This window comes from Sphaerodactylus townsendi, unplaced genomic scaffold (genome assembly GCF_021028975.2).
Source record: "Sphaerodactylus townsendi isolate TG3544 unplaced genomic scaffold, MPM_Stown_v2.3 scaffold_127, whole genome shotgun sequence".
In the NCBI taxonomy this organism is placed as follows: domain Eukaryota; kingdom Metazoa; phylum Chordata; class Lepidosauria; order Squamata; family Sphaerodactylidae; genus Sphaerodactylus; species Sphaerodactylus townsendi.
In genome coordinates, this window is record NW_025949815.1 from 2,945 (window position 1) to 22,455 (window position 19,511).

At 49.3% G+C, this 19,511-nt stretch overlaps 1 protein-coding gene across 1 annotated transcript; it reads right to left on the reverse strand.

The window, feature by feature from the left end:
• Positions 1-255: 255 nt before the first annotated feature.
• LOC125424869 (FYVE, RhoGEF and PH domain-containing protein 1-like) lies at positions 256-12,983 on the reverse strand (the record flags this gene model as incomplete). Its single annotated transcript, XM_048482305.1, has 5 exons — positions 256-408; positions 792-881; positions 2,485-2,944; positions 7,153-7,327; positions 12,810-12,983. Coding segments are annotated over 5 exons (1,052 nt in total), but the record flags the coding sequence as incomplete, so codon positions are not given.
• Positions 12,984-19,511: the final 6,528 nt, after the last annotated feature.

Genomic DNA, 19,511 nt, shown 5'->3' on the forward strand with positions numbered 1-19,511 from the left:
GGCTCACACCATTCCAAATGAATGGAGGTTTTCCAGACCATGTTTTGGTACCATGTGTCACTTTAAAAGATTTCTCTCTCTCTCTCTCTCTCTCTCTCTCTCTCACACACACACACACACACACACACACACACACACACACACACACACACACACACACACACACACACACACACACACACACACACACACACACACACACACACACACACAGAGAAACAGACAGAGAGACCAGACAGGTGCCAGTCCATATCCTTACCATTCTTCCATGCGTTTCTCCAATTCTGGGAGCAGGAATTGCTGGTGGAAGCAGTAGATGGAGCAGATGTTGGCAAAAATGCCCATCACCACTTCAGCTGGGAAGGAGTTTCGGCTGCGTGCTTCTTCCAGCAGACGAGCACAGAAGACCTGGGAGGCAGGAATGCACATCAGCCACGAGGTAGCCTTGCCTCAGAGAGACTAGCAGCCCATCGCCTCCCCTCTCCACAGACTAAGATTATGGATCCAATTCCTAATTGGGAATTTCGGACAGTCACAGTGGAGTCCTTTGCAGAGGTATGCCACTCAGTGAGCTTAAGACTAGAGCTTCTCTGCTTGGGAGGACACCAAAGGTAAAACACAACGATAACACCCAGTGTGACATGGATGCACCACAGCCCTGTCAGCAGGTACCTAATTGATACAGGCTAGGACAATGGTTTGCAGAAGAGATGCTACCTTTGCTACAAGGCTTCTATGAAGCAGAGCCCATACATGAGCTGTTTCTGGGGTCTCCTGAGCATCCATTTTACCTGGTCCAGCAGATACAAACGAGACACATAGGCCTTTTCAGTTTGGAGAAGCTCGTTGGCAATTCGGAAAACCTTCTGTGGCACTGTCATCTGTCAAGGGGAAAAAGGAAGTCGATTTTTAAAAAAACCTAGAGGCAAAATATATTGAGAATCACAACCCATTTCAGGATGGCCCACACAAACTTGTGGGATCGGTCCCCTTCTCCAGTGGGTTCGTATCCCACATCCCCTGCCTGCCTCAGTGGCTCACCCCTCATTATGGCACAGTCCTAGAAATGTTTCACATACAACATTCTCCCTTGATGGAAGCGCTGGGAGGCAGAGGGAAAATCCGCGTAAAGGCCCTTTACGTCACCTACTGTCTGGTCCATTTTGAGAGGCTGGGGATTGAACCTGGGACCGTCTGCATGCAAAACAGAGGCCCTCCCCAAGGGACTGGGTGGACCATTGGGCTGCTCTAGCAGGGCTCTTCTTAGGTCTTTCACTTCTTTTTATTCTCAAAAACAATTCAATGAGGTAGGTTAGCTGAGAGACCCTCCCTTGCATGCCACCCCTCCCTCTCTCCCTCCCCTCCCCCTTCCCTTGCATGCCACCCCTCCCCTCCCCACCCCCTCCCCCACTAGAGAGGGTGGGTGGGTCATGTCCAGATGCCAGGCCCCTCCCTCCCCTCCCTTGCATGCCACCCCTTCTTCCCTCCCCTCCCTCCCTCCCCTTCCCTTGCATGCCACCCCTCCATTCCCCACCCCCTCCCCCGCTAGGGAGGGTGGGTGGGCCATGTCCAGATGCTGGGCCCCTCCCTCCCCTCCCTTGCATGTCACCCCTCCTTCCCTCCCCTCCCTCCCTCCCCTTGCATGCCACCCCTCCCCTCCCCTCCCCACCCCCTCCCGCCCTAGGGAGGGCGGGTGGGCCATGTCCAGATGCCGGGCCCCTCCCTCCCCTCCCTTGCAAGCCACCCCTCCCTCCCTCCCTCCCTCCCCTTCCCTTGCATGCCACTCCTCCCCTCCCCTCCCCCACTAGGGAGGGCGGGTGGGCCATGTCCAGATACCAGGTCTCTCCCTCCCCTCCCTTGCAAGACACCCCTCCCTCACTCCCCTTCCCTTGCATGCCACCCCTCCCCTCCCCTCCCCAACTAGGGAGGGCGGACGGGCCATGTCCAGATGCCGGGCCCCTCCCTCCCCTCCTTTGCAAGCCACCCCTCCCTCCCTCCCCTCCCTCCCCTTGCATGCCACCCCTCCCCTCCCCACCCCCTCCCCCACTAGGGAGGGCGGGTGGGCCATGTCCAGATGCCGGACCTCTCCCTCCCCTCCCTTGCAAGACACCCCTCCCTCACTCCCCTCCCTCACTCCCCTTCCCTTGCATGCCACTCCTCCCCTCCCCTCCCCAACTAGGGAGGGCGGGTGGGCCATGTCCAGATGCCGGACCCCTCCCTCCCCTCCTTTGCAAGCCACCCCTCCTTCCTTCCCCTCCCTCACCCCCCTTCCCTTGGTTGACAATTCTGCTTGTCACTATGGTGTTTTGACAAATTGATTCATTGATCCAGATTGGTATTTCTGAACTTCCAAGGATAGCCGTAAATTAATCCACTCCAGGATTTAGGCCGCATCTATTCATACAGTGGAGGTCACCCAGTGAGAAAAGGAGGAGCTCTGCAGGGGCACCCACCCTGGGCGGGAGGTTACGTTGGTCCTCTCACCTCATCCGAGTCCTGTCTTTCAGCCTGTGGTAGCGGAAGTTCAGGCAGAAGCTCCGCTTCGTCCCCACTGCCGTCATCCATGTCACTGTCCCCCTCAGAATCGCGGGTCGAGCGGCGTTTAATGGCGGCTGGGGGAGCGGGTGCCCCCGCGCCCTCTCCCGTGCCCTCGTCGCCCCCAAAGCAGATCTCTTCACTGTTGGACGGCGAGCTGATGCTGTCGATGCCGCTGTCCCGGTTGGCCAGCTTACCCCCGTCATGGGAGGGCAGGCAGGGGGCGCCCCCCACAGCCTCTTGCCCCCCCTCCAGTGCCAGAAGGTCCAAGAGTTTGTGAGCCAAATCAGATGATTCCAGCAAAGCTGGGCGGTCCAAGGAGGGCTCCATGGAACCTGCCTCGGGGGTTGGGAGATCGAGGCTGGGGCACGGTGAAGGGGGCTGTTCTACTGTCAGGATTATGGGTTCCCTGGAAGGAACAAGGGGAACAAAACATACACGTTATGACACACTCAAATTCAGAGCCAGCACGGTGCAATAGTTAAGAGTGGTGGACTCTAATCTGGAGAACCAGGTTTGATTCCCCACATTCTTATCTGGTGAACTGGACTTGTTTCCCTACTCCTATGCATGAAGCCTGATGGGTGACCTTGGGCTAGTCACAGTTTGTTCAGATCTCTCTCAGCCCCACCTTCCTCACAAGGTATCTGCTGTGGGGAGAGGAAGGGAAGGAATTCGTAAGCCAATCTGAGGCTCCTCACAGTTGAGAAAAACAGGGAAGAAAAACCAGCTCGTCTTCAACACTTCTTCAGGGCCAGTTCCAGGTTCCAGGTTTTGAGAGCACCCAGAGGCCCGTTTGTCTACCACCAGACTCCCCTTCACACTTTTAAATCTCTCCCACCTGTGTGCCCCTCAGTTTCTCTGACGCCTAAGCCCTCCCATGGCCCATAAGAACATAAGAACTAGCCTGCTGGATCAGACCAGAGTCCATCCAGTCCAGCACTCTGCTACTTGCAGTGGCCCACCAGGTGCCTTTGGGAGCTCACGTGCAGGAGCAATGGCCTTCTGCTGCTGCTGCTCCCGAGCACCTGGTCTGCGAAGGCATTTGCAACCTCAGATCAAGGAGGATCAAGACTGGTAGCCATAGATTGAGCCCATGCTCAATTGCCTGCACCACTCTCACACCCTGGGGGTGCTGCTGCCACGACCACTCTGCGCAACACTTGCCCGCCCCTGGCGATGCTGTGTAGGAAACAGATATTGGATAAGGAAGCAAAAGTGGCCAGACCCATCAGTTCTACCCCACAGCTTGGAAAAGGGAAGTCCACAGTCTAGGAAAACCAGCCGCAACACAACAAACAGCCAAGTTTAAAAATAGAATATTAAGAACCGACACGCCAGAGCAAGCCAACTAAGCTGGCATTCTAGCATCTGACTCAGCGGCTAGCCAGAAGCCCAAGGATGTTATTGGCTAAGACAGAAGCATCATTTGCTGATAGTTTAAAGATCAAAGATGTGGTGGTCTGACTCACACACAACACTTCGACAGCGGGGGGGGGGGGGTAGGCTGCAGATATGGTGAATCTCAGGAGTGTGCTGCAGGCTTGCACATCCTCTACTTCCCCCGTGCATCCTTCGGGATGTAAATGCCACATTCAGGAGATCTATTTGTGCTTTAAAAAGCAGTAGACAGAATTTTCACAAGGCACATTTCCAAAAGTGCATCCATGCACAGGGCCCTGTTCGATGCAGGGTAGGAAAAGGCACACAAGTCTGAAATTTGAAGAGGATGGGGCCAGGGGAGGCTTTTGTCCAGTTAGGATTCTGATTGGCTGTGCAGATTTTTTAAAATGTTGCATTGGCAGCAGCTGCCACCACAGCACAAGGATCCTAACTGTGTTACGGAAGTTAAGCTGAGGCAGCCATTTTGTGGCTGGTTTGGCCTCCTGCAGCAGCCATTTTGTGGTGGCCCCTACCACACCGTGTCAGAATTTCAAATATGCCCGCAGGCTCAAAAAGGTCAGGAGCCCCTGTGTTAGCTGATAAAAACAGGGAATGATGTGAGAAGCAGGGTGAAAAGTCCAGCTTCTTGTAGAACAATGTCTCCCAGCCTACGGGTCAGAACTCAACAGTAGGCCGCAAAGCCTTTGAAGCCTTTGGAAACCAAAATCTGAACCTGGAAACAGTACCTTCCACGTCATACATTTGTTGCTGTTTTTTTGTTCCCTGCATAGGCATGTTGATAAAGTAAAACATGTCCTGGTGATTACTAGAGTGGGTTTCTTAGAGTCTTCGGGAAGGGGGGGTTAGAAGGAATAATCCCACTTCTGGAAGGCTTTTGAACCCTGTCGGGTGGCTGCCTTCGTCCTCTCTGCTGAAGACCTATGAAAGGTCTCAGCCGGAGGGGAAAAGCTCCTGACCCGATCCGCCATTGCAGAATGGTCGGAGCCTGGAGAGTAGGGGCGATTCCCTGGTGCAAGATCAGGGAATCCCCCTGGCCAGTGCAGCTGAAACTGCAAGGGCCCTCCTGAAAAAAGCCAAAAGAAGAAAATTTTAAAATGATGAAAAAAGGTAAAGAAGAAACTGCAAAAAAAAAAAAAGATTAAAAAATCCTAACTGGCTCTAGAGCCCAGTAAGGACCTGCTCTCCCTGCTGAGGCAGGAAAAATACTGGGGATCAAGATGGATGCCCAAGCCTTCCACAGGAAGTTGCAAGATTAAAGTTCTTGCCTCCCTGAGAAAGGGTTGGGAAATCACCCATCCAAGATGCCCACAGTCATCTCCAGGAGAAGGAGAGGATGGTCAGGGGCTGGAATCTAACCTCCATTTGGAATGCCACATGCTTGAGGTTCATAGTGGGGGCACTTTTTTGGGATTTATAGTTGTTGGTTTCTCCAGAACATCTAGTTCGCCGATGCAGAAAATCGAATTATCAGCTAGGTGGGTGCCAAGGTCACAGTATACCTAGGGAGCCAAAAAAAAAACTTGGGCCAACCTTGGACGGGTTACCATACCCAGTAAAACTGGACTTGTGGGTCATCGTACTGAAAAGGTTGGGAACTGCTACTCTAGAACACCAAATCCTGATTAACAGTGTCCATTTCCTCTCTCCCAACTAACCAAAGACTGCTCACCACGAGGATGTTTCAGAGGAAGAGTACCATTCCAAAGCACGGAGATCTCTTTTTTGACAAGTCACGACATGTTGTCTGTGTTACGATAATTGCAGTGATGCACACACAACAGGAAACACACGGGCGTGTTTGTAGGGATATGCACTCTATGTGCAAATTACAATCACACCACTGTGCAATTCCAAATACTACTCTCAAAAAAGCAGTGGGACCCTGTCTGACCCAGAGGTGCAGCGTTACAAAACTGTACTGTGTCACAGCATCCCTATCTGCATATCTGGTTTAGCGCTAAAAACACCAAAGAGGCCATGCAGCGTCCCCACACATGGATCTGCACAAAAATGACAATTCACTATGACAATGTCAGACCAATTACCTTTTTTATTTTGTTTTGTCTTACGCTGGTCCCTGCCAGCTCTAGGTTCTACAAGGGCAGCAGGAATCAGCAGGGAAAGACATTCGCAAGCTAGCAGTACCATTCCAGACATACCTTTCTATGACCACTGAAGTGTGGGGGCTTAGAAGGGTCACACTCTGTTTAGGATGGCCTTGTCAAGTGCACATTTCTCCCTCTCCCATTATACTAGAACCCAGGGTCATCCACTGAGCCTGAACAGTGGGAGATTTAGGACCGAAAAAAGGAAGTATTTCTTCACACAGAACATACTCAAACTATTGAACTCGCTGCCAAAAGATGTGATGATGGCAACCAACTTGCAAAGCTTTTACAAAAAGGGTATGGACAAATTTATAGACGATGGAGGTATTCATGGCTACTGATCATGATGGATATCGACTCCTTCCAGTACAGAGTCAGAAGGTTGTGATCTTGAAAGCGCTCGGTGCACACTCTGGCTTTTTGCTTCCTCGCTCCCCCTGGGGCGCACCCCCCCTCCACTTACTTTTAGGAAAGGAGCATTTTATGGAAGAAGGTTGAAACCCCAGTTCTAATTTCAGGCCCAGGCAACGCAGGCAGGCTTCTGGCCTGCTCCATTCCTAAAAGTAAGTGGAGTGGTGCGCCGCCGTGGGGGGCCGCAGGAGGGGGGATTTTCCAGTGACTAGAAATGGTGCACATGGTGCGCCTGGTGCATCGGGCACCCCCCCCCCCCCGTCCCCTGGTGGCTTCGCCACTGTTCCAGTATCAGAGACAGTACACTGGGGAGCACAGGTAAGAGGATGCGGTTGCCATTGTCCTGTTTATGGGCCTCCTAGAGGCAACTGGGTGGCCACTGTGTGAACAGAATGCTGGGCATAACGGACCTTCGATCTGATCCATCTTGAATCTTCTTAAGTTCTTGTCCTGCAGGAAGATTCCAGCATCTCTCACCAGAATCAAGGAAAACGCTCTGCTAAAACTATGTGGGATTTTCTCCTGCAGGATGAGGACACAAATTCTGCACTAGGAACCTTGTTTCTGTAACTTGTTTCCATAACTTGTTTCTGCACTAGGATCCATGGTTTTGGTAACCTGCAACATAACAATAGGGCAGCAGCCACCAAATTCCCAGATGGAGGAAAGGGGGAAGATCTTGCGAGGTCCTCACCTCTCAAACTTCTCAATGAGAGAAGACACAGCAGATAAAGGCCCAGCTCCATCCTTGGGTTGAGGACTGCGGCTCAGGCGGGGGTCAGCTGGGAGAGGTCGCGACGGGGGCGGAGGGATGGATTCAGGGAGCCGTAGCAATTGAATGCTCTGCAGATGGGCTGGCTTGGGAGGAACTGTAAAAGCAAATAGGAAATAGTGTTGAGATATATTACAGAATGAAGACTGAAGCAATTGGGATCTCCCTTCTACCAACCAATGCCAGCTGTCCTGAGCTACAATTCTGGAAGAACTTCCTCCAGCCACTGGAAGGAAAACATTCCAGAGGAAGGCTTCACAGTTTGCTCAGCAGAGTAGAAGAACACATGCTATTGTGTTCCATATGACTTTACAAACCCCAAAAAAGGCCTTCTTGGTTATAGAACTCTCTTCCCTGGGATATTTGCCTGTTCTCTTCCACCGCTGAGTTCCACTAGTGGATGAAGACTTCTTTGTTTTATCCAGAGTTTCTTTAGAGATCCCTCGATCCTGCCTTACATTTTAATTTCATGTGTTTTATGTATGAGTTTTTAAGTTCTGGTTTTTAAACTGGCTTTGTAATGTAGTTTGATTATGCTGTTTCCATTGTTAGCCACCTCGATGGCCCTAATTAAGCAGAACGGTGGGATATAAAGGTTGTAAATAAATGAACAAATTGACAGATCGACCCATTGGTTACTCACCGTGAAGGGGTCTTCTGCTGGATTAAGGGAGGCATCTTGATGGGTGTTTCCCAACCGGATCTCAGGGAGGCAGGACTTATTAAAGTTGTCACTTCCTGTGGTCCGAGTGGGCGCCAGCTTTCCTCTTCAGTAGACACTCCAGTCCAAGCAGTGAGAAGGCTTCCCTCGGAATAAATACATGTATATTAACCCACAACAGAAGCGCAATAACGATAAGAACAACGCATCATCTAACTATAACTATGGTGAACCGTAAGAAGTCCTTTTACCCTGAACTGTCAGGAATTTAGGAAAGCTAATGCAGCCTGGTCTGCCGTAGTAGTAGTAGGCCATGGCAGGAGAGTGAGGAGAGACCGAGGCTACCGATGATCCCGGGAGGGCTAAGATGTTTCTTTAATCCAGCAGAAGACCCCTTCACGGTGAGTAACCAATGGGCCGTTCTTACTGGATGGAGGCATCTTGATGGGACTCTCCAGCAGTGTCCTTAAATCGGGTGGGCTCAGGATCAGTCTCCAATAATGTGTTCCAACACTTTCCTGCCGAAAACAGCTTCTGAAGCTGCTATGGATTGAATTCCCTTGTAGTGTCTAATGAAAGAAGAAACTGAGGCCCAGGTGGTCAGCTTCCGGGTAAATGTCAGGATACTGAGGTTTGACTTTTAAAGGCTGGGCGTTAGTTGCTGCACTGTAGAGTGGGCCACCATCCCATGAGGAACTGGCTGATTGGAGGCTTTATATCGCTTCTACGATGCAGGCTTTGATGGCGCGGCTAATGGTCAGCTTTTGACATCGGGTGACCCAGATCTCGGGCTAAGAGACGCTTAATGAACATCTGGTTAGATTTGCTGATGGGTTCGGTTCTTATCAGGAACGCTTTCAGAGTCTCTATCACGCACGCCCAGGTTATTTTGGTATGCGTCACGCACCGGTCTTCCTTCATTATTTGGTACTGGAAAGGTCGAAGAAAGCAATGGAGGGGGCGTGCGTGGAATCGGCCCCACTCGAGCATGTCGAACACCGGCCACCATGGTGCCTAGCACACTGGCCAGGTGAAGTAGTGCGGAAGATTTCTGGTCAGCTATGATGAGATTTACTGACTTCTCCTGATTTTGTCGACTTTTTCCGCCGGGATGAACAGAGAGTTCAGGGACGTGTCGATGATTGCTCCCAGGTGTTCCGCATCCTCTGGGATGGGATCGTGTTGCTCTGTGGCACATTGATCAAGAATCCGTGTTGACGGAGGATCGCCTGGGTCTGGGCTACATCCTTCAACTTTGCTGTTAAGCGAGGTAGATCTGATCAGGATGTCGCCCAAATAGGGATGGACGTGGATGGCTTGTTGACGGCGCTGAGTATGATGGGGGCCAGGAGGACCTTGGAGAAAACTCTCGGGGCCGTGGAGGTCCAAACGGCAAGGCCTCGAACTGGAATTGTTGTTCCCCTACTGCTAAGCGGAGAAACTGACGCGTGTGAGAGCTTTATAGATGTGGCAGGCCTCGGCAGATCGAGGGAAGTTAGATAGTCCCCGGGTCTTAGATGCTCCCACGATGGATCGCCGCCGCATCCTGAAGTGTTGGAGTTTGATGTGGCGGTTGACGCAATCCCCAGGTTTAAGATGGCTCTCCAATCTCCGCTTCTTTTGGGAACGAAGAAGTGAGAGAACACTCCAGAGCTTCTCTCTGCAGGAGGCACGGGTTCTATAGCTCTGATGTTTAGGAGGTGTTGGATGGCCTTCTGTGTCCGCCTTGCCTTTGGCTAGGCTGGAATCTGGCCGGGAAGGAGCCGCGAGGTAGAGGGATTTGTTTGAACTCTCTATGGAGTAGCCCTAATGAATGACCTCCTTTGGTCCAAGCATCCACGCGTTCGCCTTCGTAGCCACTGGTCCTGGAACTCTTGAAGGCGTCACGACCGTGTTGTAGCTCGTGGATTTGTTGTTGTTGTTTGGAGTTCTTGTCGCTGTCAAAGTTTTTTCCCCGATCTGGCTGGGTGACGAAAGGAATGGTTGCTGAAGCTGTCTGGTTGGTTCTTTATGAAGTTCTGCTGTGGCTGCCAACGCCTGCCATCTTTGGGTGTTCTGGCAAGGGTTCTGTGGGACCGGAAGGTGGAGCTGGCTTTTGAAGCGCTGGAGCCCGCCCCGATAGAATTTTTTGGCATGGCCTTCTTTTTGTCCTTGGTCTCCACTAGTATCCTCTCTAATTCTTGGCCGAAGAGAATGCCTCCTTGGAATGAAAACCCGGATACCAGTTGTTTGGAGTGTTGGTCCGCTTGCCAGGAATCCAAGCTTTGCGCGATGCTCTTGGGAACTCCATGCCATTGCCAGGGCACGGGCTACTGAAATGAATTTCCATCAAAGTATAGAGTCTGCTAGGAACGACATTGTCAGGTGGATGCGATCCACTCCCTCTCTAACACCTTGTTGTGAGAGGCGGGAACCATGTCAAGGAGCTTTCGGAGCCTAACCATGCCCTCGGCTTCTGGCCATGGCAGGCCGAAGATGCCAGGATTTTAAAAGCCATGGCAAGTGACCTCCCGAGTCTTTTGGATACCACGTCTATGCGTTTGTCCAAGGTGTCTCTTATGTTGCCATCCCCATCCTTAGATACGAGGCCTCCAGATTGGAGCGCTGCTATGGGGGCATCCACCAATGGTGTTGTCAGGAGGTTTTGGATGTAATCTGGGGAAGCATACAATTTTTTGAAGTAGGAAGGAAACCCTTTGCTCGCAGAGGGGTTGTCCCATTCCTTCCTGGCGCGCCTTTCGAAATATTCTGGGATGGGGAGAAACCCCTTAGAGGGTTCCCCCTGGGGAAAGATCTTTTTATCCCCTTTTGGGCATCCTTTGATGGGCTTAGAGGGGCCAGAGGAAGAAGAAGAGGGGTCGATGGCGTCTTCTGAATCTTTCAAATCCAAGGCTGAGATTGCCTTAGAGATAAGCAGGGTGATGTCCTCTGCTTTGAAGAATTTGGGGGTTTGTTCCACCACTTCAGGGGTGACCTCTTCTGGATCAGAGAAGTGGTCCGAGTCTACACATTCCCCTTCGCTAATTCCCTCCTCCCCGGGGAAGGACAAGGGGTCCCTGCAGCGAGTGTTGGAGCGTGAGGATCTGGGGGGGGATGAGGGGGGGGAGGTGGAAATGGATCTGTCTCGTCTATGGTACTCTCTATGATAGGACCTGATTTCCTCCCTCATTGACTTTTTGAAAAGGTCCACCAACTCCTGGGCGGAGGCCTGTTGCCAACCCCCTGGCAAGGTGGGGCCCGAAGATGGTCCTTCCCCCCCATCGCGATCTTGCCTGAGGGGCTGGGGCGCCCCGACGTCCTCCTCAGTTGCTGTCTCCTCTCCTGCGCTCGCCGCGGCCCTTTCCGGGACGCCGGCGCTGATTTCCGTAGCTACAGGGCTCTGAGGTCTTCCCTCAGTCCTGTGCTCTGAGCTGCGACGGGGAGGAGCCGTTTCCTGGTCTCCTCTGCGCAGCTGCGGTTGTAAAGGGGCCTCCGTTGGCCGGGAGAGGGCGCTGGCGTCAGGCGTCTTCTTTCGCGGCTTTTTTCCCGCCGCGTTGCTGGCTGGGGCGTCCTTTCGCGCCTTTTTCGCGGCCGGCTTTTCCGCGTCTTGGGGGGGCTGCGCTGTCGCGCTCGTCCCTGCGGCTTCGGCGTGTGCCTTATGGGCTGCCCTGGTCCTCTCTGCCGAGGACCGGGAAAAAGTCTCCCTCTCGGGAGAGAAGCGGCTGGGGTTTGGGTCGCTAGCGCTGCCCCAATTAGCCATAGCTGAGTCCCGAGTTTGGGAAGGGAGGGAAGGGGGGGCGGGGGGAAGAAGACAGACAAATACCCTTTCTCTGGAGAGAAAGGTGGCTCCCACTACCCTCTACTTCCCTAACACTAGCACAAGACAGACACAGATTACAAACCAACTAGAGGAAGAAAAAAAAAAGATTTTTTAAAGAGCAGGAGCTCAGAAGAGTGCTGCTTCCCTGGTCAGGCAGGAACAAATACTGAAGAGGGAAGGCGACGCCCACTCGGACCACAGGAAGTGACAACTTTAATAAGTCCTGCCTCCCTGAGATCCGGTTGGGAAACACCCATCAAGATGCCTCCCACATCCAGTAGAACAGTGCTGTTTTGGAAAAAGCCAGAGGCTCTACCAAAGCCAATGTTCTGCCTTTTATTATTATTGTTGTTGTAGATTTCACAGCTGCCAGATCTTTAGCTGGTTGTTGGCTTTCATTACAATTCGAGCCTCACCCAGAGTCCTAGGAAGTTGTTGTTGTTGTTGTTGTTGTTATTATTATTAGTATTATTAGTATTATTAGTATTATTAGTATTACTATTAGTATTAGTATTACTATTAGTATTATTTAATAGACCACCCTATCCCCAAAGCGCTCAGGGCGGTGTACAATATATGTCTCTCATGATGTAGCATGGTGTAGTGGTTAAAAGCAGGTGGACTCTAATCTGGAGGACCTGGTTCAATTCCCTACTTCTCCACATGAGCGGTAGACAAATCTGGACAAAAAAAATCTGGTGAACAAAATTTGTTTCCCTACTCCTACATTCCCTCTTTCCATCTCTCTGTTCTCTTATCCCAAAGCATCCGTGCACATGACCTTCAGCTCCCCCAATCTCAACGGCCAGAATTGCCTCCTTCCATGACTCTGCCCTTCCTGCCTCCTCCACTTGACATTTCCTTCCCTGAAAACCCACGTCACACCTCACTTCTTCCAAAACTCACCTTTGAAAGCTTTTGGCTACCAAAGGACTCAGCTACCTATGGTGCTGGAAGTTCTACTGACATACCTTTCAACACATTTTACAATTTAATTTTCACATTGTTATTTTTTTATTGAGATATATCAAAAACGCTCGCAGACCATTATTCCTGCCGAGTTCTATAACAAGCCTCCAAGAGGCAAGTCCTAACAGACACATGGAAACCAGATTGTACCTTGCGGTTTGGGTCCTGGGGGTCGTTTCAGCGGCCGGAACTTAGTCACTTCCCCTTCATTGCTCTCTGGGCCCGGATCAGAGATGAGCCGCTGGGGGACTTCTGGAGAGCAAGGTTCAGGAGTGGGCTCCAACGAGAGGCTTTTGACCAGGAGCCGGGGGGGCTGAGCAAGACCTGGAACAAAGACGGATGAAGAAAGGAGAGATAATTCAGTTATACAAAGCCTGCCAGCCCAGTTGCAAACGACCGCTATAGCTTAACAAGGACACAATATCCCATGATGTGCGGATGCAGCCAGTGGTGGGATTCAAATAATTTAACAACTGGTTGTTTACAAGCACCATTTTAACAACCGGTTCTGCTGGGGTACATTTGCCTGAAAATACAGGAAGCTGGGAACAACCCCAGCATATCTTGAGGCACAGAAATCTTTGGAGGGCTTAATTTATATTTGAAAGTAAACATGAACATAGAATTATATTCTGCAAAATAGACAACTCAGCCAATTATAAAACCTGGTCGAATATTTATTTTCTACTAGGTCCAAAAACAAACGTGCTTTCTGCCAGAATCAAGATCAAATTCCTAGACCACAAGTACCACACAGTCAGCCTATACCAGTGGTGGCAAACCTATGGCACGGGTGCCAGAGGTGGCACTCAGAGTCCTCTCTGTGGGCACGCGTCCCACACACACACAAATCTAGGCTTGCCTGGGCCGCTGGGTAAGACATGTAGGTAACCCTGTTAAGTGCTGTTAAATCCCACTGATTTTCATGGGAAGAACTAAAGCCCAATCCTTTACCTGTGAGTAAGCTCGGTTGCTGGCAATGGGGCTTGCTTCTAAACCCTCCTAGGGTCGTGATTCACCCATTCGAAGCACTGCACGATTGCCAAGTAATGCACACCTTGGAGCCAACCGTTTTTTCTAAACTAAAACCTCAGTATTCAGGTTAAATTGCCGTGTTGGCACTTTGCGATAAAAGGTGGGTTTTGGGTTGCAGTTTGGGCACTCGGTCTCGAAAAGGTTCGCCCTCACTGGCCTATACCAAACAGTTTGCACTTTTGCTGAAATTCAGCAAGTTGTACAAACTAGAAATTATTCAGGAAGGATTTTAACACTGCCACACAATTACATTTTTGTTAGATTTTATGAATTTTTAATAGACACTCTTTTTATCACCATTTGAGTCCAGTAGCACCTTAGAGACTAACACCTTGAGATTTGAGTCCAGTAGCACCTTAGAGACTAACAAGATTTTCAAGGTATAAGCTTTTAAGAGACAAAGCTTGCTGTACCTGACAGGCAGCCCCATCTAACCAGTCAGGTGGCTCCCAGGGAGGCTTCCTGGCACTGTGGGGAGGCTTGCCAAGAGAAAAGGCCTTCCTGCTGCTGAGAAGCCTGATGGGGCTGTATAGACTTACAGCCCCTTTTTGGCAGTTTAAGTTTAAAAAAGCCCCCAAAGGTGTAAGGCGGTGAACTGCTAGAAGGGAGCCAACTAAAACTGGCTCCTCCCCCAGATATGCTTCTGAACTGTGGTGCAAAGGGATGCTTTTATGGAGTCCTGAACCCTGACCGACCACTTGGGAGGGTGGCAGCAGCTGCACGCCGATAGTTTCACCCATCCACCAGGGCAAGTGCCCTTGGGAGGGCAAACCTACCAGAGCAGCCGCGCGTCGCTCCCCCTGCCGGATTCGTCCCCTCCCTTTGGATGGGGTCAAAAAAATTTTGACTCTAAAAGCTTTTATCTCAAAAATCTCGTTAGTTTCTAAGGTGGTACAAGAAGAAGAAGAGGAAGAGTTTGGATTTATATCCCCCCTTTCTCTCCTGCAGGAGACTCAAAGGGGCTTACAATCTCCTTGCCCTTCCTCACCACAAACACCCTGTGAGGTGGGTGGGGCTGAGAGAGCTCCGAGAAGCTGTGACTAGCCTAAGGTCACCTTAGGAAGGCTATGCAGGTGGGAGTGTACAGGCTAATCTGAATTCCCCAGATAAGCCTCCACAGCTCAGGCGGCAGAGCTGGGAATCAAACCCGGTTCCTCCAGATTAGATAGAAGCGCTCTTAACCTACGCCACTGCTGCTCCTACAAGATTTGCATCTAGCTCTTCTACTACAAACCAACATGGCTACCCTCTGAAACTAACTGTATTATCATCGTAACTTTCCTTAAGTCCAGTTTCAGAGAAAAGTGGACTAAAAAAAGCTCTAAATAAATAACTTCATAAAATGTTATTACCTAGGTCAAATTACAAAGCCACGCAATAAAGACGTATGAAATTACATGAAAATTATATCAGTAACAAAGACATAAATAAAAGCAATTTTTTAAAAAATCTTGCAAGCCAAAACAAGGTAAGAAATATCAATTCAACATTAAATTAAATAGGGAAGCAGTTTTGCAGACCAGCCTTAACTTTCCAGTTTACCAGAAGTGGTGAGGGCAGATTAACTCTCATTCATCTAGTTATGTATAAATTTCTATACTGCCCCTCCCCCCCTTCGGCTCAGGGCGGTTTCCAACATGATATATACGAATAAATACGATACAACTGTAACTATCCACTACGCATTAAAATTGAAAAGAAACTTTACATACATCTACTAAAAAGTAGGGGCAAATAAAAACAAACCAACTCATTTACTGAGGCAAATTCCACTCTAAGAAGACCGAGTGGTTTGCTCCTACTGAAAATTGCCCCACCCATGCATTGCTTGGAAATATTTCCCCTTAGAGAATAGAGTACTGGTGCAGAATATAATTGTATTTATTTACTAAAATATTTACACCACGCCTTTCCAGTAGCTCAAGGTGGCTTACGAATCCATACTAAAAACAAACCAAAAAAACCCACGCCCAAATAATCCCTTTTCCCCACTAAAAAATGTCATTAAAAGGCCTCACTGTGACAGCCACCCAACCCCTATAGAGATGCCCTCTCCTCCCCTGCTCAGGGAGTCTGTTCTACAAGCTAGAAACTGTGGTGGAATAAGAACAGGTTCATGTGGATGCTTGGTTTGGGGAGGGAAGGCAGCTCAGCAGGATATAACGCAGTGTTGGCGAACCTTTTTGAGACCGAGTGCCCAAATTGCAACCCAAACCCCACTTATTTATCGCAAAGTGCCAACCCAACAATTTAACCTGAATGCTGAGGTCTTAGTTTTTGAGGGGAAAATGCAACCGGGTGGCACCCCCCTTCCTCCGCATTTCCATCCACCTCAGCTTCTGAGCAGAGGCCAGCTCTGCTCTAGCTCTCCAGCAAGTCCCGCCAAGACCGGGGCTCTTGTGCCTCCTGAGCATCTCTGCCTCCTCTGCGCCCCACCCCCTTGGGCAGCAGCCACCCAGAGCACAGGCACCAGGCCCACCAGCGGAGTCCTTCCTGCTCACCACAGTGTGCAAATGTCGTGCTCAGTGGCCCAGGCCAGCCTAGATGTGTGTGCGAGTGCCCACATAGAGGGCTCCGAGTGCCACCTCTGGCACCCGTGCCATAGGTTCGCCATCACTGATATAACGCCACAGAGTCCACCCTCCAAAGTGGACTGATCCCGGTCAACTGATCTCTGTCACCTGGAGATCAGTTGTAACAGTGGGAGATCTCCAGCCATCACCTGGAGGTTCCATACGGAAAAAAAAGGGGGTAGGTGCACCTGAAAGTTATCAAAAAGAATATTTTGTACCTTTAGGGCTCAAGTACTGTGCAACACAGTTTCCTTAAACAATGCTTAAGAAACACATAGGTATTACTACCTTCACAATGATATTTTTACTACCGCAATAATTTTTATGCTCTTAAATTCTTTATACGGATTTAAGATGAGTACAAGACAGACAAGGGGCTAGTTTGAGATACATCATTGCAAGGGCACAAAAATTATTGCTGTAGTAAAAATATTGTGAGGGTAGTAACACCTATGTGTTTCTTAAGCATTATTTCAGGAACCACCTGGAGGTTGGCAGCCGTAGCTATGGTTGATGTCAGCTGGGCTATATTGAAGTGGTGGGATAGCCAACAAATGGGTGGTGTCTGATGACTGTAGGTGGCACATGGGGACCTCAGCAAGGTACAGTACCATAGAGTCAACCCTCCAAAGCAGCCGTTTTCTCCAGAGGGACTATAGTCTGGAGGTCAGTTGTAGTCCAGGATATTTCTAAGCCCCACCTGGAGGCTATCAACTCTATTGCCAAAAGGAAACGTCCAAACTGTGAGAAAGGTATCATTGTAGACAGGCATAAAACAATGTTCTGCCTCAAGCACTCCGTGCCCATCACATTTCCCCTGAATCCTCCACATAACCTTTGTTCATCCTTGCCAGTCCAGTCAGCCAGGAATGGGACTTTCCATGAATGAACAAGAAGACCCAAAGGGAGATTCTCCACAAGACAACAGTGGGGACTGTTAGCCTCTGGAGCTGCCTGCCTGACTCATTTATTGAGGTAAATTCCACTCACACCCCCGTGTGCACATTTTAAAAACTGGCAAGACCTTCATTAAATGGTTCACAAGAACCATGCAAGAGTATGGGCAATGATTTCAAAGTCAGACCATTTACACGCCGCCTTTCCACTTTTTTCCCCAACTGCTCAAAGCTGCTTCCAGTAAAACCCAAATATCAACATAAAAACAGAATTCAAAGCGCATTTAAAAGTACTAAAACTGCTTAAACGTGGCAAACGTTCAGTTGAAAAGGATTCCTCCCACACGATGTAGTTGACATAAGAAAGCCCAATGTGAAGGTACCAAATATAATTTCTACGGCAGGAAGTTTCATAGATAAAGCAGATGGCTGTCATATAAATCTTCAACAAAGATACGTCTGTAAATATGGGATCCTGCATCACAGACTCCTTAGATGATTTGTAAGAATGGCACATGGGTGAATACTCTCTCTCTCTCTCTCTCTCACACACACACACAGAGACAGAGAGAGACAGAGAAATATATATAGAATGGCACATGGGTTACTCTCTCTCTCTCTCTCTCTCTCTCTCTCACAGAGAGAGAGAGAGAGAGAGCGCCTATCTTTTGGGCCCAGAAATCTCCCAGTATTTCAATTACTGTCCAGATAACAGGGATGAGTTTCTCTGGAGAAAATGGCTGTTTTGAAGGATGAACTCTATGGCATTAAAACCAGCTGAGGTCCTTCCCCTTCCAAATCTAGCCCCTCTGAAGTCTCCACCCCCAAAACGTCCAGGTATTTCCCATAACAGAGCTCAAAACCTTATCTTAAGCCTTGGGATACAAGAGAAGAGGCATATGCAGGTACACATGCTTCGGCTCAGCCCAACTGAATGGAAGCACTGGCAGGGTAGCCCTGTGCTGGGAGAAAGCCAAGTGAAATCAGCCGCCTGGTGAAAAGCTCCACTACAAAATGTGCGAACAGCAAAATTAGAAAGGCACAATATGTATATTTTGATTTACACACCCTTAAAGATGACTTTACAATAAACAAAGATCAACTCAATATAGCCTTGTGTACAAACTATGGTTTAAGTCAAGTAACTGTGGTTTGTGTGATACTCTGAAAGCAGGCTACTTCACTATTTCAGGATACACGAATCTACACCGTGCTTTCCAATACAATTAAGCACAGTCTTCACTATAATTATGTGAGTGCAGATACTTCACTTGTTCCCTGGCACCACCACCACTGGAATTCAGGCGAGGATGGTCACCATGGAAGAAAGAGCAAAGGGAATGAGACAAGCATGTCCCATACACAGGAGAGCCTATATGCTGGCTAGATTTAACATCATGCCATCTCCGCTACATAGAGGAAGACTTAAAGGTCTTCCAAGCGATAAGAGGTTCTGTACCTGTAGCATAGGACAGCTGGATTCCATCCCACACATTCTCGTGAACTGCGCATTATACCAAGAACTCTGATCCAGCCTGCTATCCCAAGCTATAGACCCTATGATTGATTATACTGAATCAGATAAAGTAGTTACGTTTTTAAATTGTCAGGATTTTCATTGTTGCCTTATAGTGGCAAAGTTTTTGTCAGAAGTTTGTAAACTGAATGTATGACAAACACGAAGTTTTTTACTATTCACTTTTAACTGGAACTGTATTTTTTAACTGGAACTATATTTTAACTGGAACTATTGTGTATATGCCAATAAAGGCTTATTGAATTGAATTGAATTGAGACAAGCATGTGTGGAAGCAAATTACAATATCAAGGCTAACCTTGGTTTAAATAAAACATGATTTCAAGTAAGGTCTGAACAGAAGCTAGAACTATTAGCCATAACAGCTAATAAAATCATAGTGTTCAGAGTCAATACTTTGACTCCATTCAGATATTACACAAAACCAAGGTTTCACTCAGCTGATCGGGGTTAATCAGATAATCTGAATACAGGCTCTCCACCAGCTACTGTTAGTTAGGATACATCAAATCTGAAAGTACATTTGAAATCGACTTATGACCTCAGTTGGCCATAGATGCGGTTTCATGAGATGTGTGGACACAGACATCCCGGCTTCACCCTGCCTTGTTTTTTGGACTTGCCCCCCGCCCCACCCAGCCACAGACTGACAGCAATTAAACCTATATTAGTCAAGACCAGGGGTCTTCAATCTGAGGTCAGAGTCATGCAGGACATTCCCATTCAGCTCCTGCCACTTAGCCACATGCTGGCAGGGGCCGATGGGAATTGTAGTCCATGAACATCTGGGAGGGCCAGTAGTTTTGAAGAC